Source organism: Herpailurus yagouaroundi, unplaced genomic scaffold (assembly GCF_014898765.1).
Source record: "Herpailurus yagouaroundi ecotype Mexico unplaced genomic scaffold, PumYag 100, whole genome shotgun sequence".
Classification (NCBI taxonomy): domain Eukaryota; kingdom Metazoa; phylum Chordata; class Mammalia; order Carnivora; family Felidae; genus Herpailurus; species Herpailurus yagouaroundi.
In genome coordinates this window covers 61,626,643-61,651,835 of record NW_024412391.1, presented here as the reverse complement: position 1 = coordinate 61,651,835, position 25,193 = coordinate 61,626,643, and the positions used below count along the sequence as shown (strand labels likewise).

The following is a 25,193-nucleotide window of genomic DNA, read 5'->3' as shown; positions in this document are numbered from 1 at the left end:
GAGACACAGCAGGATGCAGCGTGCTGAAGGGCTGTTTAGGCATGCTTATCTGCACCTGCCTGAAAGGACTGGAGCCACGGGGCAGCACCCAGTGGGTTCTCCATTAAGACCCCACTGTGTGCACAGGCCTGCAGATGAGGAATGAGTCAGTTCAGTCTTATGTGGATTCTCACCCGGACAAGGCTAGGTATGTATACTGCCCACTGCACTAACAGTGAATGCTAGTGTCAATGTGACAAAATGCTTTGTAGCATTTTTTTTTTTTTTAAGGAAACTATGTGCCAACTCCACAGCAGATGTGTAAGTGTAAGAGTGAACAAAACTAATGAACACCCCCCCCCCCCCCCACACACACCTTACAGAGCACATTTCTGGCTGTTACTCACAGGACTGTGTGAAAATAAAATGGAAACAGGTACATAGAGCACTCATCCTGGTGCCTGGCATACTACTCAATCAATGATACTGCTTATCATTCAACTTACCAAACCCCCTCAACCAGTACAAATGAGTTCCGATTTTTTCCTTTCCTAGAAACCTGTAAATTAAACTTTCTTTTTGAGGGAAACATATTTATACTGAGGATTGCAGGAAGTAGCAGTCTCGAGCAAAAAAAGTTTGGCGGGGGTGGGAGGGGGGACACAAAAACTCACCTAAGTGATGGGTGATACAGTGGTGCCCCACATAACCAGAGAGTTTTTATTTAATTTAAATTCACTTAACTTTATTAATTAAATTCAAGCTGACACTCCATAAAAGTGGGTACTTCTAATTTTGAATACTTTTGTTACAGAGAAATGGTCAATCACGTCCTGCTGCAGGAGCTGGTAAAAATGACAGTGGCTAGATAAGAGAGTTATCCAGCAGAGTTGACCATACACTGCCTGTGGGGATGCTTTCTGTGGTTCCATGTAGGTGTGAACTGCCCCCAACACTAGCAAACCACTTTGAAAATGAGCACCACCGGTTGCACAAGGAACTGAGACAGAGACTAGGTTCTCACTGCTGAAAACGAGGCACAGTGCACATTCTTCTGACCAGGTAATCTGACTGCTGGAAGGAAAGCCACACAGATGCCCTTTATGTTCAAGATCAACTTCTAATGTTTCGGGCCTTTAAAGCTGTCCCAGGTGAATGCTGGATGCCCCATTTTGCTACCAATACAAATCCAAGTTCATGTCTCCAGGGCAGTTTCAGTGGTTGTGATTCCTGTCTAAAATCCATGATCTTCATAAACTCACCTTTGCATCCAGGAGGGCTGAGAGCAACCAGAAAGGGACATAGGACTATGGAAGCTACAACTATGTCAGCATGAAGCCCAAGCACCAAGCTTCTCAAATGAATAGGGCTCTATAGACACAAGCATCGTTATTTCCAAATGCTCTAATTTTTCATATGACACACTCCTCATGGCTCAAAGTAAAATTACAGGTTTTTTCCCTCTAATACCCCCTCTCTGAAATGGGCCAGATGGTCTGCAAAGAACCTGAAACGTGGCTTCCATCACAGCTTTGGCTCACTGACCAGATGCGACTATAAGCTTGATTTCTTCTTTTTCACGATTTTGTCACCCAAATTCCTCTTGCTATGTTACGTAATGATTAAGTTCACTGTTAACACTTCGGATGCTGCATAGGTAATTTTATTCTGGGAGGTGATTCATCTGCTTTTTTAAAAACAGAATGTCAAGAAACATTCAGAAAGGCAACATACTGCAGGACCCTAATGCACTGCCCAATTTCTCCAAGGACAGGGACCTTCGCACTAAAGTGAGCCTAACATAGTTCAGGTCCAATAATTGTGAACAAGTAGGTTTTAAAGTTATATGCCTTGAAGATGACTTACCAAGCCTGCTTATTATTAAACTTTGGAAAATAGCCACAGCCTAAACACATTATGTAAAGGTCTGGTCCAGAAGCTCCAGTTCTTATTTCCCTAGGATCCATTTTCTTTCACCTATTAGGAACTAAACAAGCCCTTCTCCAAGGCTTCTTTCCTAACCTGGATAGTATCCCTGAACATTCTTTCTTGGGACCTGGGGAGTTGAGTCAGAAGAACTCACAAGATGAAAAGGCATGCTTCGTATGATCTGCCTCCCCAAACCAGTCTAGCCAAAAGTCTTGAGAATATTCAGAAACTACTAACAGTCTTGCATTAAAAAAAAAAAAAAAAAAAAAAAAAAAAAAAAAAAAAAAAATCAATCCTGTCATCAACCTGCTGTCCACAGAAAACATAGCGGGGTATTTTTTTTTAACACAGTGCAATTCCTGCTACATTTTAAACTAAAAGCATTAAATATAACTGTATTTAATCACCTCCCTTTAATTTGAATTCACATGGTAGATACTTATAGCTACTTAAAAAATTAAGTGGCAAAATGTATATGAAGAATGTGTATCTTGATATTTTAATTATGCTCAATTGAATGTACTTAGATTTAAAGTGCTTTTCACAAATGACATGTGCTAAGAATATCTAATTGCACACTGACACTCTAAAATGTGTGCTTACATGTGTCAAAAATAGATTAATATGAAGTTATGGAATATGGCTTTTTTAAACTAAAACCTAAATACAGTATTTTGATTATTTGGATACAAATAAGATTGTAACTACAAAAAAGGTCTACACTAGTAAATTACCAATGATACACATTACATATAAAATGAACACTCAAATGATGACAGTATTTGGTATTTAAAGTGAAAAATAAAGATTTCTTAAGAAATCTAAGATTTAAGGTATTTTCTATTTATTCTCTTACTAACTCAATGTTACATGGAGACATGAAAATACTTTGTATGTAGTACAGATATTATCATCATATAGAAAGATCACAGGGAGGTGCCTGGCTCAGTCCACAGAGTGTACGACTCTTGATCTCACGGTTGTGAATTCAAGCCCCATGTTGGGCATAGAGCTTACTTGAAAAAAAAAAAAAAAGATCACAGGTACAAAAGAAGTATTCAGCAAATAGTAGTGAATGAATTAAATTAAAACACAGTACCCAACAGTAGTCAGGTACTTCGCAACACGGAATACAGGAATTCAACAATCTCACAAAGAAGATGGCAACTGTGAGGAGATGTGAGGCCAAGAGGCCCCGCACCCTCTAACTTGCTCTGAAAGGAAAGTATTGGATCCGGTGCCCAGTGCCATCACAGGAGAGGTTATCACTTTGTACAGTCAAGAAGTTCAGTCCTCACTGTAAGTTGAGAAAAGAACCTTTAGCCTAACCCTTAGTGTTATAGGCTAAATTGGGTCCCTCCAAAATTGTGTGTTGAAGACCTAATCCTATACCTCAGAACGTGACTGTATTTGGAAACAGGGCCTTCAGAGAGGTGATTAAGGTAAAATGAAGTCATACGGATGGGCCCTGGTTCCACAAGACTGGAGTCTTTAAAGGTGATTAGAACACAGGCAACATGCAGACCAAAGGATGGCATGGGAAGACACAGCAAGAAGACGGCCATCTGCAAGCAAAGAACAGAGACTTCTGAAGAAAACCAAACCCGCAGACACCTTGATCCGGGACTTCCGGCCTTCCTAAGTGCGAGAAAATAAACTTCTATTATTGAAGCCATGCAGTCTGTGGCATTTGGTCATGGCAGCCCTAGCGAACCAATTGAACTGTCTAATTGCACACCTCTAAACATGAAACAAAACAGGATTGCCTCCTGACTGGTGTGTAAATTAAGCTCTTAAGTAAAAAAATCTGTAACTGGACTATTAGGAAACTTTAAAAGAGAATAGATTCTCACCATGTAATTGTTTTTGAGAGATACCAAATTGAAATTTCCCTACTCTTAATTTCTTAACTACATGGCACGGTGGAAAAAGGCTATGCTGTTTACATGTTTTACAAATATTAAGTTTCATATTTTCAACTTCATAGGGTTTTAATAGGTATATGGAAGCCTGGCTAAGAAACCAAAGTGGAATCTGTTTGACTGACATTAAAAAGCAATGAAGTTACAGATCTGTCAAATATGTTCGCATTTGGGCTCTGGCTGTGATACATGTCTATTTTGACTGCTACTACCAGAATCATTTAATGATTTACAGACCTTCAGTGTCTAAAGCATACGAAAGCTGTGGCCCAATCTTTCTTCATATTTTCACATCATAACAAGCCCCTCCCCTATTTATTAGATAACCAGAAGGATGGCCTGGGGTTTGAACTGTTTTGAGTCAAACCAGGCTCAGGCTCTGCCACAGATGGGACAAAATAGAAAAGAGACATCAGGCTGGCTCAGGGTCTCTCACCAGTTGGACTTTCCCCTAATGAGATGACAATTCTGAGCCACCAAAGGGCAGCTCTTAGCTAGGGAGGCCATCCTGATGGACCCTTAGTGCCATCCAATAGCTCTTTTATTTTTGCTCCAAGTCAAGCAGAAATCTGGAGAAAGGGCTCTTCCTAGAAGCAGAAAGGCAGCAGAATTCCCATCCAGCCCAGTCCCTTAGTCCCACCCCCAGAAGACTTTCTGGTCAAACTGTGATAGAGCTGCCTGATGGGCTTCTCAGAAACCTCCAAACTTAGATATTGCCATAGCTAACATTTTTTGCTACTTATTGACTCTTTTACCTTTTTTTTAGAGTTGTTTCGGGCTTACAAAAAAATGGAGAGGTTCAGATTTCCCTTATACCCTCGCCACCCCCCCCACCCCGTCACATGCATAGCCTCCCCATTATCCACTCCCCCTACCAGAGTGCTACATTTATAATTGATGAATCCACACTGACACATAATCATCCAAAGCCCATAGTTTACCTTAGGGTTCATTCTTGGTACATTCTGTTTGTTTGGAAAAATGTATAATGACACAGATCCATCATGAAAGTATCACACAGAGTATTTTCACTGCCCTAAAAATCCTCTGTGCTCTGCCTATTCATTTCTCCCCTTCTCCTCCACCCCTAGCAACAATTGATCTTTTTACTGTCTCCACAGTTTTGGTCTTTTGCAGAATGTTCTATTCTGGATTCTATGTTGGAATCACATAGTATGTAGCCTTTCCAGATTGGCTTCTTTCACTTAGTAATATACACTTAAGGTTCTTCCAAGTTTTTTCATGGCTCAGTAACTAATTTCTATTTAGATTCAATAATATTCCTTTGTCTGGATGTACCACAGTTTATTTATCCCTTCACCTACTGAAGGACATCTTGGTTTCTTCCAAGTGTTGGCAGCTATGAATAAAGCTGCTATAAGCATCTTTGTGCAGGTTTTTGTTGAAAATATGTTTTCAACTTCTTTGGGTAAAGGGGCGCCTGGGTGGCGCAGTTGGTTAATCGTCCGACTTCAGCCAGGTCACGATCTCGCGGTCCGTGAGTTAGAGCCCCGCGTCGGGCTCTGGGCTGATGGCTCAGAGCCTGGAGCCTGTTTCCGATTCTGTGTCTCCCTCTCTCTCTCTGCCCCTCCCCTGTTCATGCTCTGTCTCTCTCTGTCCCAAAAATAAATAAATGTTGAAAAAAAAAAATTAACAACTTCTTTGGGTAAATACCAAGGAGTGCAATTGCTGGATCTTACAGTAAGTTCAGTTTTGTAAGAAATCTCCAAACTATGTTCTGAAGTGGCTGTACCATTTTGCATTACTACCAGCAATAAATGAGAATTCCTCTTGCTCCACAGCATTTGATATTGTCAGTGTTCCAGATTTCAGCCATTCTAATAGATGGGTAGTGGAATCTCATTGTTAGTCTCTTTTGTTTTTAAAGCCACTCTTTTGTATGACTCCTTCATGATTCTGACATGATAATTTCACATGTTAACCATTCAATAAAATCTTTTCTACTAACATAAGTAATAATACATAAACTCTATCAAATGCCCCAAGTGTTTTATATTCATCCTGTTCCTAAGGTTCTGTATAAAGATGGGGGTTGGAATGAAGCCAAATAAACAGAAGTTGAAGTTTTTTAAAGGTTGGTTCCCTTACCGAGTTATCATGGAAAACATTTCTTAGGAAACATCCTAGATATTTACATATGTAGGCGTGTTACTGCTATTCCCTAAAGTCCATCAATTCCTTCACACTCTGATTCCTATAGTTACTGCTCCTTCAATGACTATTTCTATCTACGTTAATAGCAACTCAGTATATCAAATAACTGCCTTATTTTTACTGCTCTCTCAAGACCTTCTAGTCAAGCATTTATTCATTCAGTAAGTATTTTAAAGCCTCTTCCATATATCAGACACAATGCTAGGGGCAGGTATAATAGTTTGATGTAGGTCCTATCCTCAGCATTTATAGATGTCTTATTTCAGGCAACATTTACCCATGATCCCCAGGATGCAATTAGCTGACAGCACAAGGCTAATAAAGGAAGAGCTCCTTAAGTGGCAAAGCCAGACCATAAATGACAAACATAACAGGTCCTACATAATACCTCATACAGTCCCTAAGCCTTGGAGTCAACACAGTGGAAGGAGAGGGATAAAGCATATACACAAATTAAGACAATTTACAATATCAGAATTGAATTATGGCCAGTTTCTTTTGCTTTGTTTTCTACCTTAGCTTTAATATGGCTATTTTTTTCATAATTAAAAGGCACAATATATGTTGATATATAGAAAATGTTTATGATATGATCTTGCCTAAAATATGTGTTTGGTACAATTTTAAGTTTGTAAATATATGGAAATGAATGAGAAGCAATGTAGATAAAGTAAAGCTTATGAAAACAAAAATAATTTAGTTCACTTCAATCTTGTTGAAAGTCATCTATTAAAATAGAAATTGCCATTGATGAATAAAGGAGGGAGGGAGGAAGGAAAGAAACTTACAATATGGGCATACATTTTGGGGTATGTTAAAAAACCTCCCAGAGAACATTCCAAACAATAACAATGACAAAAATCTGAAAACGAGCTAACTAACCATTAGATTTTCATTAAACTATAAGTGAACTATAAAGATGCAAGCAATGGGGCACCTGGATGGCTCAGTCAGTTAAGTGTCTGACTCCTAATTTCAGCTCAGGTCATGATCTCACGGTTCATGAGTTGGAACACCACATTGGGCTCTACACTGACAGTGTGTAGCCTGCTTCAGATTCTCTCTCTCCCCCTCCCCTGCTCAAGCTCTCTCTCTCAAAATAAATAAACTAAAAATAAACAAATAAATATGCAAGTATTAAAAAAATAATAACCTTATTTCCACAGCCTCAATATAAATCATAATAAATCCTGGTTACTTGACATGTCACACAGGAGCAACCTCACAGAAATTGAACTTAATGACTGAGCCTTACATCATTCTGTATTTATAAGTAGGAGATGTGCAAAGACCCATCACACATAAAAAGTCTGCCTTAAGAAAACTACATTGTGAGACCACATCTTCACATAAAACCCCGAGAAGAGAAAGATCACAGAAGTAGGACTTAAATCCACTTCAGGCAATCTGACTCATAAGGTGATTATCAGAGCTATGTGTTCATTCCATGAGGAATTTTTCTCCTTGGTCTGATATGATTTGGTCTAAAACCTCAAGGGATTTCAAACTCAGTCATAAAGAATATGCCTTTGGGTATACTTTATGACAAAAGTACATACACTATTATTCAAAGGATCCATACAGAATTCAAGCTAAAACCAAAATAAAAGTACAAGAAGTGTTTGAATGCATTTAAAGATGGTTGAAACAAATGATTTTGTTTAGCAAAGTTATTATATTTGAGTGGGGTCATGACTCAAGGCTGATCTAGAGCCTGACACATGAAGCTGATGCTTGCCAATCAAATTCCCCCTCTAATAATTAAATGAAAAACAAAACGAAACAAAATTGAGCTACTTGCACTAATTAGCTGGGGCTGAGGAGGATGAAAAGAAGCTGAAAGTCATTTGTTAGGGAGAGAGGCAAGATGGCCAGCAAGGACATGAAGAGAATTCTTGAAGAAGTCAACACCATCAGGAACAAAATAAAACATAATAAACAAAATAAACAGCTATGCAGAAAAGGGAAAAAAAGGGGAGGGGCGCCTAGATGCCTTGGTTGGTTGGGTGTCCAACTCTTGGTTTTGGCTCAAGTCATGATCCCAGGATCGTGGGATCGAGTCCTGTGTTGGGCTTTGCGCTGAGCCTGGAGCCTGCTTGGGATTCTCTCTCTCCCTCCCTCCACTCCTCACCCCTCTCCTTGACTCACATGCTCTCTCTCTAAAAATAAAAAAAAGTTATGTGGAACATTGATGATGACAAATGCTGGCTAGGAGGTGGAGCAACAGGAACTCTCATTTGTTGCTGGTGGAAATGCAAAATAGTACAGCCGTATGGAAGACAGTTTGGAGAATTTCTTACAAAACGAAACATACCCTTTCGTTTGTTTATAAAACTAAACATACTCTTAATGTAAGATCCTACAACTGTACTCTATATTTACTCAAAGGAGTTGAAAACTTACATTTTCAACAAAAACCTGCACCAGGATGTTTATAGCAGTTTTATTTATAACTGCTGAGACTTGGAAGAAACTAAGATGTTCTTCAGTAGGAGAATTAATAAACTGCTGGTACATCTGGCAAAGGAATATTACTTAGTATAAACAGAAATGAGCCATCAAGCCATGAAAGACATGGATAAACCTCAAATGCATATCACTAGTAAAGAAGATAATCTGGAAAGGCTACATATTACATGATTCCAACTACAGGACATTCTGGAAAAGGGAAAACTATGAAGACAGTAAAAAAGATCGATGGTTGCTAGGGGTGGAAGCAAAGGGGAGAGATAGGCAGAGCACAGAGGATTTTTAGGGCAGGAAAAATACTCTGTGTGATTATTAACATGATACATGTATTTCATTATATATTTGTCCAAGCCCATTGAACGTATAATACCACAAATGAACCCTAAGGTAAAGTATGGATTTTGAATGGTAATGATGTGTCAATGTAGGTTCATCAATTGTAACAAACATACCACTCTGGTGAGGGATGTTGATAGTGGTGACTTTATGCATGTGTAGGGGTAGGAGGTATTTGGGAAATCTCTATATTTTTCTCCCAATTCTGTGAACATAAAACTGCTTTGAAAGAAAACAGTCTTTAAAGAAATGTGCAGAGAGATGCAAAGTCACTGTGAGAAAAACCAAGATGGCCAACAGGAGAAAATGCAGGAAGCAGCCAGTTCCCAGGGCTGCCTCAATTCTCAAGAGCCTTTAATGTCATGTACACCCTCAAGGTAAACCTTCACTCAGTTATTGCTACTTTAATGAGTTTCTGCCCCTGCAATCAAGAGCAATCTGGAGCAGGAATGGGTTCTAGAATCAGCAACAGATCCTCGGAGAAGGCGTGGGATTAACTATAAAATCGTATCAAGTAGGGGACAATGAGGATGTTCTCGTCCTACAATAATGCCTATTGAACCCTCCAAAGATAGTTTAAAGATTCTTTACCATTACTCTCATTGAAAGATAGAATCTGATTTCTCTCTTCTTGAACGTTGGTGTAAGTGGTTTGTTTGACAAAGAGAAGAGAGCAGAAGTGACATTCAAAATCAGATGGTCCTAAGAAGTCTTGCAGCTTCTGCCCAGGATTCTTAGCATGCCTACTTTGGGGAAGCACTTGCTTAGAATCAAGCCGTCAAGGTTTGAAAAGCCAAAGCTACCCAGAGAAGCCACACTCGGTGCTCTGGACAACAGCCTCGCTGGCATCATTACCAGCCACAAGTGGGGGTCATCTTGGACGTCCATCCCAGTCAGGCCTTCAGATGACTGCAGCCCCAGCTGCTATCTGCAGCTATATCACATGGAGATCACAAATGAGAAGCACCCAGCTGAACCCAGTCAACCCACAGAAATGTGCGACAATAAAAGAAGTTTCAGGATGACCTGTTATATAGCAATAGATAACCAGAGCGCCTGTCCTCCTCACGAACACTAATATGATTCCCACTAGGAAGGAGGTAAGAAGTGAGGGCAGTAAGGCACACAGGGAGCATGTGTGCTGGCAGTGGGGAGGGTTATCATTTTAAACCTACTTAGTGTCTGGCAGCAGTTTAAATGGTGAGACTGAAGAAAGGACTTTAGGGAAGAAACTCCAAGTTACAAAAAATTGGTTAAATAAATACACTGTTCCAATCATAGCTGTATAAAATCATGTAAATCCACACATCTGTAACAGGCATACTCACTGTATGCCACATGACAACATTTGAATAGAATATCCCCATTTACAATATATTCTTTTCTTGCGAGCAAGGCATAGGAGTTGTGCTAGTGGGAAAAATGCAACAGCATCAACCTAAGAATCATGAGTCGCTCCTGTAGCACAGAGCCAGAATGAAGCCTCCAAAAGCAAATATTTATGCGGCTCAAGTTTACACTTATAAAAAGTATAAAGACATGCATGGAAATGAAAATCACCAATTTCGGGATAGGGTTATCTCTTGGGAGACGGAGAGGGAAAACCTATTGTGTCAGATATGGGAGGGCCTCCAGTTGCATGTGTTAAATTTGATGTCTTACGTTAAGTGGTAGGCACATCAGTGTCTTGTATCATTTTTTTTTTTAATTTTTTTTAATGTTTATTTATTTTTGAGAGAGAGAGAGATAGAGCATGAGCAGGGGAGGAGCAGAGAGAGAGGGAGACACAGATTCCGAAACAGACTCCAGGCTCCGAGCTGTCAGCACAGAGCCCGACGCGGGGCTCGAACTCACAAACTGTGAGCTCATGACCTGAGCCGAAGCAGGACGCTCAACTGACTGAGCCACCCAGGCGCCCCTCTTTTTGTTTTTTAAACAGTGAGGATTAACTGCGGCTGAATGTCATGTAAAAAAGATGAATGATAAAAACTTGCCTCAAAAAATGGTCTCTGATACACTGCTATACAGGCATAGAAATATGCATACAGGAATCACCGGTAACAATGGGAATACAGGCAACAACGTCAGGGTCGTATTGCAGGAGACTGCAATTAAGATTGCTCTTCATGCCATGTTTTCATCAGTGGTCATAATCTCACCAATCCCTTTCAAAACCAGTGATGTGAGCACATCAATTCTTTCTGTCACTTGAAATGAATATAAACTTCCATAAGCATTAGATGTATTACACACACACATACATATCAATCAGCATCTGTGTGTTTATGTGTATGGATCTCAACAGGAAGAGACTACTGTGGACCCATCGTCAAAGCACCATTGTTCGAAAAGCATGTTTACTTGTCTCCTTAAAAATTATTACAGAATGCTATTATTTTCTATTGGTATGCAAGTAATTTTTACTGACTATGAGCTTTAAAAGAGAGAGGTTCATCCTTTGACTTTTTTTTTCTTTCCTGGTGAATATTATTTCATTTCTTTTTATTTCAATGGGGATTTATTTTCCTGCCAAATAAGTTAATCATCATTTTTATATTGTCCTTGAAAACAGTAATGGCACCACTTGCATTTCCTTATCTGAAGACTTGTTAAGATCGAAGGATCAAGAAATGAAGATCCCAGACCTCTCAGGATTTCAATCCTCTTATTTCACTGGATGCAGAGAAAACAGTCAACACACAATTATTATGTTAAGGACGGATGCTTCCAGACCAGATGGCATTACCTGTGTTATTTCTAAGCAGCAACACAGTAATAACAACGTGGTGAGAGATAGTATGTTTTTAAAGTCACTGGGAATCTACTTGGAAATGGGTAGTGACAGACCCCTTTCCCTTTGCCATATTTACTGTGAGCCCCACCATCACTGACAGTGACCCCCAATCATGTCCCCCTACAGGGGCTGAGCTCGTGACCCGAGAAGGGGAAAAATGGAAAGAAACAGAAGGTATATACTTGTGCAGGGATGCCTGAGGATCTGGGTCTCTGTCAAAACTCCTACAACTACCAGCCTGTAGAAAACCAAGGTATGGAGAAAACACAAACCGCAAAGAACTTTTCCGACTCAGAGTTTGCAAACCCCAGGCTCAGCATTTCGTTTAGTCTTGAACTGTGCTGAACATATCACTACTGTTAAGTGTGAATCTACAGAAATGCTCAGAAAACTGAAATCAAATTTTAACTGAAATCTAATCTCAGTGCAAACAATGACATTAAAAATTGAGCCAGATTTAACCCTTTTATCCATATCAATGACACCGAAGATTTATCTCTTCAGTTAGAGATTCTACTATTTCAAAAATAAATTAATAAAGGGTATTAATTTTATTCCCTTTTCTTCCAAAAACTTCCTCCAAATTTACTATCATTGTGGTTGTTTTTCTGAAACAATATAATAAAACAGACTATTAGCTTTGCTTAGTGCTATGAAGGTAATGAGACAAAGGCCTCCTGACGGATTTTCCCTGTTTTTGCAGAAAACAGACAATAAAACAGAAAAGGCTTTCTTCAAAGAAATGAGCAGCTTCAGTTACAAGTGAAAAGTCAGCCATGTGTACTAATTCTCAGTAATAACGAAGCAAGGGGAGCTCCCCGGGGACTCAGAAGTCATTGCCTGGCATGCTCGGGTGAACTAAGAAGGGGGACTGGCCACGTGACCCAAGCTTTCAAAGCCCTTTGTATTCCCAAGTGGAGAGACGAGGCTTTGGAGCTCACAGGACTTTCTAAGGTGTGTGTCTGGCTCCAAGGATGGGAAAATGCTGTCGCAGCTGGCAAGGGAAGGTGCAGCTGCTTTAAAAACACACTGAAGATGGGATCATCCGTCCCACTGTTCAGAGATCTGAAGGGTCTGGATTGTTTGCTACCTACAGGACTGCTTACTCGAAAAATAAACTCTCTCATCTTAAAGCAGCGCTGGTGGCGGGAGCAACACGGGAGACTTGAAACATCGAGGACCCCGCTGTCTACCAGCCTTTGAGATGAAGGACGGCAGACCTCCTTTCACAGATAGTTTAAGTAGCTGCAAAGCCCAAGTGGCTCCAGTTTTAAGCCCGTGTTTAGATCAGGTTTGAAGAAGGGCTACACCTCTTTACAATGACGAGGCATCCACTTCTGATGCCAATCTGTGCTTTGGGTTTAAAATGGGCGACCACAGACAAGAGAACAAGACCACCTACGGCAGACAGGACGCGCCACAACCCATCTCCCCGGCACCCAGGTCCGGGTGCAGGCAAAATGTTTTCATTAAAAAGAAAATAAACCTCCAGATCATTGCCAAAATCTCGAGCAGTTTCACATAATTTCACATTTTAAATTCTTACAGAGATGTACAATCATGTCTTTTTAAGCAGGTTTAAAACCTGACTTTTTCAGAAAAGCAAACCCATGTGACTTACAGAAATACCCTGTTAGCTCAAGTGCCGTGCGCCAGCCTGGAGGCCAGGCCAGACAGACTGTGGCCATGCCACTTTGCAATGAGAAAATCTAGTTACTCAAATGAACACTATGGTTGTTTCAAATGAAGACTGCTTACCAGGAAGAGTAGCTGTTACACCTTCTAATAATATTGTTTTTGATTATTATTGTGTGCTCTTTTTATTTAGGACATTAAAGCCTCCCTTTTTCCATCCTGAATGCTCCTAAAGTTACAGGACAAGGGGATCCTACTTGGCCGTCTATGACAGGTCAGTGATCAAACAGAAAGAGAGTCAGGCACTAGCCAAATTCCACCTAATTCTTAAGAACTACCAGGACTAGGACTTCTTAGTTCCTGCTGCATTCAAGGAGCCCCCATTCAATGTGAGGACAATAAGCCCTTTCCAAACAAAGGTTCAATATTCTCAGGTGTTTGCCCTTTAGACGCCATTGCCATCTAAACGCAATGATTTTCAAGAAAAGATTATTTTGTGAGTACCACTCCCTGCAGAGAACAAGCTAATTAAAAAAAGTAAGTGACCTCATCTTTCTCACAAGAAACATAGGTTTAGATGGAAAATATACCGATATTGTATTGCCCTAGTGATCAAAGTCTGTTTACTTAACCAACCTTATCTTTAAATAGTGCCAGTCTTTGTAGAAGAGTTTAATTTACTTAAAGTATTTGCATTCACATGAACAAACCTGTACATGAGATAAAACAAGACATCATGTTTTGCAGAGCTTAAGAACAAGATGCAGGTTGTTCATTCATATAAAGAAATACTCATTCCAAGCAGTTTTGACAATGCGGAACACAGTCAGCCAGTTTTTTCCCAGTGTCCTTTTTCCAGAAGCACAGAGAAGCTTGAGGAGTCGCTGGTATTGTAAGGTAAAGCAAAGCACAGAGCTATGGCTGCTGACTCCAAACGACAAATTTAAGTGCCTGACCCAGCAGAGGGTGCCATGAGGAAAGAACGTGCTACAAATTAACTTCAGAAAAAGGTTAGCAAAGATTTTTTTCAAAGGCCAAACACTTCTGCCACAAATGACCTCTACTGCAGAACCAACCAAAAGCAATGATGGATTTAACAGGCATGACTTAACAGGCAATAAGATCAGGAACGTTTACCCTTCTATCTCAGGAATGGTTGTCCGTGCCCTAGAAGGCTCTGCCCTTGCACAGGATCTGTGGTTGAACAGAAACCTTAGTCCACGTTAGGTTACCATGGTGGGGATATACATGTGCAATAATCTTTTCAAACACAGAGTTCTGTAAAAGGTACTTACACAGCCTCCAGCAAGGATTTCTGCTGCAAGTGGGACCGAACCATCTTTGTGCATAAATTTATCCCTCACAAAATCATTCACCTTAAAGAAAAATATTTATGGGAGATGATGAAAAACATAAAGAAAGGCATTAAATACACATAAATATACAACTGTAAGTATGTTCTTTTTTTTTTTTTTTCAACGTTTATTTATTTTTGGGACAGAGAGAGACAGAGCACGAACGGGCGAGGGGCAGAGAGAGAGAGGGAGACACAGAATCGGAAACAGGCTCCAGGCTCCGAGCCATCAGCCCAGAGCCCGACGCGGGGCTCGAACTCACGGACCGCGAGATCGTGACCTGGCTGAAGTCGGACGCTCAACCGACTGCGCCACCCAGGCGCCCCTGTTCTTTTTCTAAGTATACTGAAGTAATCATAAACTGAGTAAATTAAGAATTGTAAGAGTTTGGGGCGCCTGGGTGGCGTGCTCTGTCTCTCTCTGTCCCAAAAATAAATAAACGTTGAAAAAAAAAAAAAGAATTGTAAGAGTTTGATAAGTACCCTCAACTACATATGTAGTTTGTCTTCTGTCTGTCTATCTATCTATGTATCTTCCAGATGTTTCAGGGAGAAAGAAACTGAAAGAGAGATGGCCAGGGGCACCTGGCTGGCTCAGTCGGTGGATCACGTGACTCCTGATCTCAGGGTTGTGAGTTCCACCCCCACATTGGGGTGGAAATTACTCTTTAAGTAAGAGATTACTTAAAAATAAAATGTTAAGAAAAGAAAAGAAAAAAGGGAAGGGAAGGAGAAGGAGAGGAAGGCGGAGGAGGAGGAGGAGGAGGAGGAGGAGGAGAAGGAGAAGGAAAAGGAAAAGAGATGGCTTATAAGCCTAAAATGTAAATATGTCTGGCAACCACAAGAGCATAAGAGAGACATACTGACGTGAGGGACAAAATAAAACCATATGATTTAGAAGTTAAAAACTATCTTCACAGAGTTTGATTAAAAATCACTTTCAAGTCTTCTAACAAAATTTAATCTAAAACAAAACTCATTACTGAGACAAAGTTGAATAAGCAGAATTTTCAGCTTAATAAAAATTCAGTATCTAGGGATTCTCAACATCAGTAACATTAATTAATTAAGTATCATCTACTCAAATTGGTATGTACTACAAGCAATTTTAAAAATCAATCATGGTTTTGGAAGCTACAAGCCAGAGAAGATTAGGTGTCCCAAGGTCACGCAGTAACACAGTAAAAAAATCTCAGGCACCATGGCTACAGAGCCCAGTCTAAAAGTAGAGTTGAACTTCCTGGGGCTTTACGACCTTCGTGATAGAAAGGCAGGATCCACCCATTCCACAAACTTCCTGAAAATCGCCCGTCTGTTACATGAGAGCCTGGCAGTGGATAAAGGATCAACTTCAACTAGAACTCAGACTCCTGAACATGTGGCCCAGCAGATGCTCAGAGAATATACCCAACACATGAATTCTATAAACAGCACATGTAATTGAACTTCAGAGTCAGAAAAATCTGGCTTCGAATTCTAATCTTCCCACCCGTGAATTGTGTGAACACAGGTAAACACTTAAACCCTGTGGACCACACTTTCCTTATCTAACCTCTGGGTCACACTTTGCTTGAGATTAAACACTGCAGATCATACGCATTGTGCCTCATATGGTCGGTCTCGAGGCTAACTTAGCAGCAAGTGCTGCCCCCTCTGCCGCTGTGGCAGTGGCGGTAGTGGTGGTAGCAGCCGCTGTAAGTTTTGTTCAAATACAACATCACATGTGTGGATGTTCGGTGTTCAGTGGAGGACAGCGAGAAGCTGGGTGTCACGAGGGCCTCGGGTGAGATTAGCCAGCGCCTCTGAGGAAACACAAACCCACTATTTCCCATGAGAGTATCTGCTGGACTCCTGCGTGTATGCAAACTCCCTTCCTAAGAAGCATCAACTCAAAAGACTTACTGTAAGTTTTATGGCCTTCTCTGGGGCAACTCCCAATAACTGTGGCAACAGACCTAAAAAACAACAAAAAGTAGAAGTATGTTAAATAAATTACTGTTAACTAAACAAATCAACAGCTCTAAAGAGGGGATCACCACCTAAAAACTGGGGCAATCTTTGCGGCGGTTTTCTGCTATTCCTTTTAACGAGAATACTCGGAATGGTATGTGTAAGTACTAATGTGTCTCAGAGTCACATCAGGCCCAAGCAAATTCCCTCTCATATTCTGGGTCGTTTGCACGTTGGGTAAGTCAACAGTATTAGTGATACAGGAAATCTCATTATTCCGTAAGTTTGTTCTTTTCCCTTCTGCCTCTGAAGTGAAATAAGTGCACTGTAGTGAATAGATTATTTTTTCTAACACTCTTCTCATCCCTCCTACCCCCAAAGGCCCACAGTTTAGCCATTCATTCACTTAGCAACAAGCACAAGACAAACAAGGTTCTTGCTCGGACCAGCCTCAGACGGAAGCAAGGGAGAGGCTTTTCCGAAGACGTGACAACTAGGGAAAAATGCATTTCTGGAAGGGGAACAGATAAGGCAAAGAAAGCAGAGTAGGAACAAGCCTGGTGTGCTCAAAAATGAGGGTGAACCTTGGTGAGCCGCCTCGCACAAAGCAGGAGTGAGGCGTGACACAGGTCGAGGCCAGATGCTACCGCCACATGGTAGGCCAGGGTCCTGAGTTTAATAATATTCTAAGTTCAATGAAAAGTAATTACAAGCTTCAATCAGGAGAGTGACATGCTAATTCATATTTTTAAAAAGACCAATTCTTGCTGCTGGGTGGAAAAAAGACAGGACATACTAATGGGTGTGGGTGTGGGTGCGTGCATGCGCGTGTGTGTGCGCGTGCGTGTGTGGGTCAGGAGAGGAGACAGCAAAAGAAAAAGTGGGTTTGACATGAATACCTGGGTACAGATGAAGGGGTGAGAAGTGAAGAGTTCAGTTTTAAACATGTAGGCTGAGTGGGAATTACGAATCAGAGCACAAGGGAGAGGTTACGGCCGCTTCCAGGAAAGGAGCTTAGAGCAGGAGCGGACCTATATAGGTAAACTAAAAAATATTATTATTTTCATTTGTTCTTTCTAAGAAAATAAAATCAAAGGCATATGCCTTTTCTTGGAAACATGCAGCAAGCTATCCCTGAGGATCAGAATACATTGTTCCCGGTGTCATACTGCTGTCCTCAAGAGGGGCTTCATGATGCTAGCCTTTATCAAGGACAATTTTCTAATTCATCGACATAAAAGGGTTCACTTGCAAAGTCTTCTGAGACACGAGCCTGGCACACACTATTCTTCCTAAGCCCACGGACAAAAGTTGCTACTAGCGTGAGGGCTGTGTGTATTCAGCCTGCAGACATGTTTTATTGAGTAGCGCAGGGTTTCAAAGATAATTTGAGCTTATTGTAAAGACAGAGTGATCAATCGATTGATCCATCCATCCATCTGACAGCCCTGGACCTCTTTCCGACATCATGGTAATCTGCTCCAGCTGGGAAAGGCTCTACACTTTAGCGTCTGAGCATCAGTTCACCAAGGTCCCCCCCCCCCCCCAATGCAAACATGGCAATAAGGACAACTGACAGTTGTCATTCATCATTTTCTTGCTCTGCTGATATCATTACAAGAAAGAGGTGTTTTTCTGTGCTTCTGGTTCTAGAAAAAGTACATATAAAACAGCCTTATCATTTACAAAAAATGTGAGAAAGCTCATTTCATTGTGGAACTGAGTGATAAGGATGATGCTAATGAGAATGTTGTTTAAAAGGAACTAACTTGAAAACAGCTCACAAATTGTTCATTGTGTGTCAGGCACTTTACTAACTCATTTAATCCTCATATGAGTTTGCAAGGTCTTCTCTAGACAGCCACTCTTTGAGCCTGCTGCACCCCAGGACCACAGCTGATTGGACGAGGGTAAGACACCGAAGATAGATGCAGCCACTGAGTTCAGCAACCTGGGCCCTGTGATCTGGTACCATAAGTGGAGCCAGCCAACTATCTATAGAAGCCAAAGTAAGGAAAGAGCCTAAATGTCCATCAACTGATGAACGGAGAAAAAAGATGTGGTTTATACATACATTGGAGTATCACTCAGCAAGCAAAAAGAATGAAATCTTACCATTTGCAACAACATGGAAGAAACTAGAGGGTATTACACTAAGAAAAATAAATCAGTCAGAGAAAGACAAATACCATATGATTTCACTCATATGTGAAATTTAAGAAACACAACAGGTGAACATAGGGGGAAGGGAAGGAAAGGAAAAATAAGATAAAAACAGAGAGGGAGACAAACCATAACAGACTCTTAAATAACAGACTCTTAAATACAATGAGGATTGCTTGAGGGGAATTGGGTGGGGGCATGGGCTGACTGGGTGATGGGCATTAAGGAGGGTACTTGTTGGGATGAGCACTGGGTGTTATGTGTAAGTGTTGAATCATTAAATTCTATTCCTGGCAGGGGCGGGGAGAGAAGTAGAGCTAGCCAGTTAGGAATCTTCCCCCAGGAGCATAACTGAGTCCTCAGAGGTGAAGAGCCAGTTAGCACAGGGGCACAAACTGAGAAGACGCCCTGTGGAGTGGGGAAGGCGGCCAGCTGAAGCCCTGGAGGTGCTAATGCCACAGTGAAGCGTTAAGAAAATAAGGACAAGAAAAGGAAGTGAGATGGCAGAGAGGAGACAATGGGAAGCAAATGCCAGAGAGAGAACACAGCCCACGAAAGGTGCGCAGATGAGAGGAGGAGCCTGGACCATCTTCTGGTCCCTCCGAGGCCAGCTTCTAGGGACATTCCCGCCCTGGGATCACTGCGAGAGCTCTGTCTTCCTTCTCTCTCAAGTAAACCCTTACCCAAGCTCTGCTCTCGCTAGTTTGAATAGGGCTTTGCTCTTTATAATCTAAATGACCCAGAGCAGCACAGAAAACATGAACTATCGGGCAAAGCAAGTGCTCTTATTCAAAGGAGGCAGTGTTCTCTCCTTCTAAACTACATTCGCTTGTGAATCTTTTACTTATACCCTATGAGGTAATATGATGTCTCTAATAGGAGAAGAAAGGCTTTGTTATTACGTTATGAAAGTACAATGTTAATTTCTACAGGTAGAATATCAGGATGAGCTGCTGTAACTATATCTTAGTATTTACGATTCCCATGTCACTCTGTATTCAGGTCAGGGACCAAAATGTTTAGTTAAATATTTACTTTCTAGATGTATTTTTCTCATCATTAAATTGTAGACCAAAACCATGGATGAGTTGAAAGCACTGTGATTTAAATGATGATCTCTTGTCTCTAGAACTACCCTGTGACAGTCTTTTAAAATGACTAATAAAAAACAGCCCACAGAGCCGAATGACTACGGTGTTAGGTACAATCACTTCAGCCAGCATTTTCAGCTACCGAGATTTGTCTTTCTCACTACAAATTTAGTAATGCACCATGAACAGCAAAAATCAAAACCAAACAAAAGAGAAAAAAACCTGTATTTAAGACTAAATATAGGGCAGCAAATATTTATTTGTTCAGCAAACATTTACCAAGTGCCTTTTGCATGCCTGGGACTGGAAGGAACTGGGATGGACATAGTAAATCTGTGCTGCCCCCAGGAGAGATTCTCAGTTTAAAAGAAAAGGGAACCCTAGGTGTCTCGGTGTGCCCAAAAGGAGATAAACCACCTTAAAAAAGAGCGGTGAGTGCCACAGCCCAGAGGTATCAAAAGAACTATGTGAACGTGTTGGAGAACACCAGTTTCTTATAGGAGGGAGGATGGCGTCAAAGAGGAGAGGTCCCTGACCTAGATCTTTAAGGACAGGCAGAGGTTTACCAGAGAAAAGAGATGTGGGTAGCATGCAGGGCAATGTGGCCAGGCAGAGGGAATTGTGAGTGAAAGGCCCCCAAATCTCAAGTTCATGGCACATTCAGGGTTGGGACAAGATCAGTGAAGGCTGGTCAGAAATAGCAGTGGTAGGGATGATGACAACGGCCGGTATTGGGGGGCACTTACTACATGCCACACACTGCTCTATGGGCTTTTTGTGAATCAACACATTTAATCTACTCAAGTCAAAAGAGTAACTCAGTGCAAAGTTATTCTTATCCCATCAACAGACACTGAAGCTGACTGCAAGGAGCCTGCCCAAGGTCGCTCATCTGTTAGATGGGGGAACAGGTTGAACCCAGGCGGTCTGATTGTAGGGGGTGACCCTACCTGGTGCCCTGTACCACAACTTCTCTCCCATGTCACGCGAAGAAGAGTGCACCAAATTCTGTAGATACCTGCGGTGGCTTTTAAAGTAGAGAGTAAAGTTTAAAAAGTAAAAAGTTCTAGAGGCGGGTGAAAGACAGATGATCAAGTCAGAGAGCTAAGACTCAGAGAGTAATTAAGAGGTTAAGGTAATAGAATTAGAAGCCCTGAGTTTCACCAAATGAATAACTTCAACTCAGTAAGAATAAAACCAAAGTACAGATCCATGCCTAAGACTTGGGCCAGATGTTGGCACATGGGGAGTCCTGGGTAAGTACCATTCGTGTGGCAACTGGCCTGGCTAAATGAGAAAACAAACGTGGCTGTGGACGGCAATCTGATGGCAATCTGAGTGGCACTACAGATGTGGGCCTTGACACCATCAGCCCTGGGTAAATGCCCTTCGCAAGTGGTCATGATCCGTGGGACAATGGCAAGTCACAGAGTTGGGAATTTCAATAACCCTCTTGGTTCCTTGACTTGGGGGGGGGGGGGGGGGGGGGGGGGGGGGCCCCGGGGAACGTGGCTCAGTAACACCCAAAACAGCCAGTCTTGCTACAGCACTTCAGTACGATCACACTGAAGTTGAAAGTACATATATGTATGACATCTGGGTAACTCAGCAGAAAAATTAGGCTTCTAATATAAGATGTTTCTGCTGGAGTCTGGAAACTCATTTTAACCATCAGAAACAGAGAATGGATGTGTGTGTTGTTTCTAACTTGTCAAAACAGCGGTCTATTTTCCAAGTGCCTCAAATGAAATTTATTAGTGTGGTTAGTTTTCTAATCTTCTCATTTTAGTTCAGCTCCATCAGCACATATGGCAATGCTTCCTTGGCAAACTTTACCAGAAGGCTGCTAATGCGAGAAAAGATTTACAGGGTACAATATTAATATAGTATTTTGTCTTCAAATTTCATGGGGTTGAGATATAAATCACACTATCCCTTTTGCAACCCAATGGGAACTGAGCTGAAGACGTGGGAATGAAGCCCACATCAGGAACCTCCAACTCCAGCTTCATCTGGCACCCAAAAAGGGGTTCCTGGGAGCAGTATGCTGGATCAGAGGGCTACTGTTCTATTCTTTACTTAAAAATCTTTCAGAAATATAGAGTCTCAGAGTTGGAAGGAACTAGGAAAGAAACTCATTAATAATGCTCCTAATTGAAGCTATTTATTTCCAATGGCTTGGCAGCGAAATGAATGGCTTGGATCCTGGGCTTTGGAGATTGAGAGACCTGGGCTTGACTCCCAGGTCTGTACCTTTTTCATGCTGAGTGATCCTGGGGATGTTATTCTTTGAACTCTAGATTCCTCACTGGTAAAACCAAGGATGCTAATGATGACTCACTGGTTTATTACAATAATTATATGAGTAAATGTATACAAAGAGCTAGATGCTACTCACAACCTTCTTAATGTATCCAAAAAGGTCATGTTTCTATCATCAACCTGTCCAAGGCATATCCTTGATTCTCTTCCTTACAAGAGGCAATTCGGCCTGAGTCATATTCAGTCCAGAATTAAGTAAGGAGAATAATGCTGTCCTCATAGCATTATGCCTATCCTTAGAAGATCTGTGCCCAAGATGTGAGGGCGCATCTGGTCTGACAGTGTCTAGGGGCCCTGCTTACTCTGTGCAAAGATAAGGAAGTAGCACAGAAATAACAACATATCTTTATGTTTTTAAGTTAAAATAAAATGTTTCCGTTAAAAAGTTAAACACTGCTCGGGGTGCCTGGGTGGCTCAATCGGTTGAGCGTCTGACTTCAGCTCAGGTCACGATCTCGTGGTTCGTGAGTTCAAGCCCCGTGTCAAGCCCCGTGACAAGCCCCATGTCAGGCTCCGTGCTGACAGCTCAGAGCCTGGAGCCTGCTTTGGGTTCTGCGTCTCCCTCTCTCTGCCCCTCCCCCACTCACACTCTGTCTCTCTGTCTCAAAAATACACATTAAAGAATTAAAAAAAAAAAAAAGTTAAACAGTGCCCAACCTCTGAAGATAAGCAACTCTCTACCATGCAATTTCTACTGAGCAGCCGAAGAATCATATGATTAAGAGTGTGGAGTCTGGGTCCAGATGCCGTGTCTGAATGCTGGCTCTGTTCTCTATTAGTTGTGGGATTATGGACAACTTACCCAATCTCTTTGTACCTTAGTTTCTACATCTATAAAATGGACACAAACACAGTACCATCTTCGTGGGGTAGTTCTGAAGATGAAATCAGTTCATATACGTAAAGCCCTCCAAACACACAGGAAGTACCACAGAAGTGATTTTTATTGCAGTCTGTTCTTATCTTCATCAACATCACCATCATCACTATCCTCTTCCTTCACGGAAACTGGCATCTAGGGAGGCTAAGCAGCTCGTCCCAAGTCACTAAGAATTTGGTGACTGTGCAGCAGCACTCAGCTGAATTCAGCTCCCCCACCGCACTCAAGCCCCCATGTGCTCTGCTTTTCCCTGCTCACTCTGGTAGACTTACTGCTCCAATTTTCTCCTTTGCTCTATAAAGGCTTTTCTTCTGGCCCAGACTGTTCCAAGACATTTCTCTGGGTCCCGCCTGGCACTGGGCTAGCACCGTGCGTGGACTGGCCCTTTCACACAACAGAAGGAGGGTGGATGTATGGTGGGCATCCACATCATCCCTCCACCCACCCCTCCTGGGTCCTGAATATGAGGCTCTTTAAAACACTGAAGGCACCGAACAGCAAGGCCAAGTGGCAGGTTACAACCTGGTGAACGAGTCAGAGTCGAGAACGCACTGTGGACTGGGCTCAGGTGGAGCAGCAAGCAGGTTGGGAGCCAGGTGGACAGTCCACGGAGAAGGGTTACCACCATGCAGTAGCTATCCCAAAAGACCAGGCTGGAGGAGACAGGTGGGGGCACAGACACCAAGGGGCCACAACAAGGAAGAATCTCCATAACCGATGCAGCATCTCTGTCTCAGGTCAGACAAAAACAAGCCCAGCTTGGACACAGGTACTGCAGAGCATGTCCAACAGGGTAGAAGGCATGTGGGGCAGAGCCAAGCAGCAGACTTCGGTAGGGGAGATCAGGGCATACACCATCCCTGCTCCTCTGGCAAAAGGCATGTGAAGCACTTTCTTGTGTTATCTAGTTTCAACCCGGAGGAAACCCCTCTGATGTTACGTTCTTACCCTCCTGACCTCCCCGCAGGGGCCACCACACTTGCCCTCATCTTCCCAAAGAGCCCCTCCTTGTTTTCAACATCAGATTACCCTTCATTCTGGACCTATCAGCACTCTGTGCACCCAGTCTCACAGCTTTTATTCCTGCTCCTAGTTCCATGGCCTTCTCTCTTCACTTGTTCAAGCTTTCTTTCCTCCCTCCCCCTCCAACCGCTTGTCTGTCCACCTTTGACTCATATTGCCCTGAGGCATGAGGCGCTTCCACCCCACCCCCCTCAACCTCGGCTATCCCCTTTCAGAGCATTGGGCTCACTCCAGGTCTGCAGCGGGCTCTTGGGGAACCACCCCAACCCCACCCTCGACTGTGCAGTCGAGCTGGGGAAATGGCAGGGGGAGTGGGGCATGGTGCAGATGTTCAGATGTAAATGATCGCTCGTCCGGGTTACGTGTTTTACTGCACATGTCAAGAACCATCTGATATCTCAGCCATGGCTCAGACTGCCTTTGAGAGACTGTCAAAATGTGAACGAATGATACTGATTATAGTCTAGGAAGGATTTAGTTCCTTTGACTCCTCCTCTGTTTCCGGGGCTGGTTTCCTAGAAGTGAAGATCATTGGGAAGAAAGGTCATATCCCCCTCCTTCAGTTTTTCACTATGGTTGGTACACGGCAACTCCTGCTTATCTTTCCTTCCAGCTCAACTAATTCCTTGCTGCCGAGGTTTCATCTGCTCCCCTTGCTTCAGCCTCAGCAGTGGCAGCAGCTGGTTACAAATTACCATCCTAGAGGCCTGGAGCTACCTCACTCAACCTTTTCTTTGCTGGGCTTCATTTCCTTCAATCTTTTCATCATCTTTCCCAAGTTTCTAAGCTCGCTGCTGTTCTCATCTGGCCCTGTCAGGCCTCTGACAACACACCCACCCACCTTGGTCTGACTTTGTGCTCTTGCCTCCTACGTTAACACCCTGTGCTCAGTACAGTTGGCTCACTGTAGATTTCTGCAGATGTGATTATCCAAGCTTACAGTTTCCTAGAAGCAAATATCTGCCTTCTGATCCTTTCAAAACCTTATTACCCTAAATTGAAATGTGCAAAAACTACCTGAAAAAAATAAGGTTCAAACCAATCTAGTTTGTGCTCATTAGAAGCTCTGCTGGATGTGGACAGACACCCATGACTGGCGCAGTTCAAGGACTCCCTGTAGCTGGTTCCAAAACACATGTGTTCTTAAGTTATGCAAAAACAGTTGTAGAAA

The 25,193-nt window shown here is 42.1% G+C and overlaps 1 protein-coding gene across 5 annotated transcripts in view; it reads right to left on the bottom strand.

The window, feature by feature from the left end:
- The window catches only part of SLC25A13 (solute carrier family 25 member 13), a 186,707-nt gene that overhangs the window by 38,916 nt on the left and 122,598 nt on the right, over positions 1–25,193 (bottom strand). For all 5 annotated transcript variants that reach the window (XM_040472601.1, XM_040472602.1, XM_040472604.1 and 2 more), the window contains 2 exons: positions 16,496–16,548; positions 14,535–14,615 (listed from right to left, as the gene is read on the bottom strand). In XM_040472601.1, coding sequence (XP_040328535.1) covers positions 14,535–14,615; positions 16,496–16,548 — 134 coding nt within the window. The remainder of the gene's footprint in view (positions 1–14,534; positions 14,616–16,495; positions 16,549–25,193) is intronic.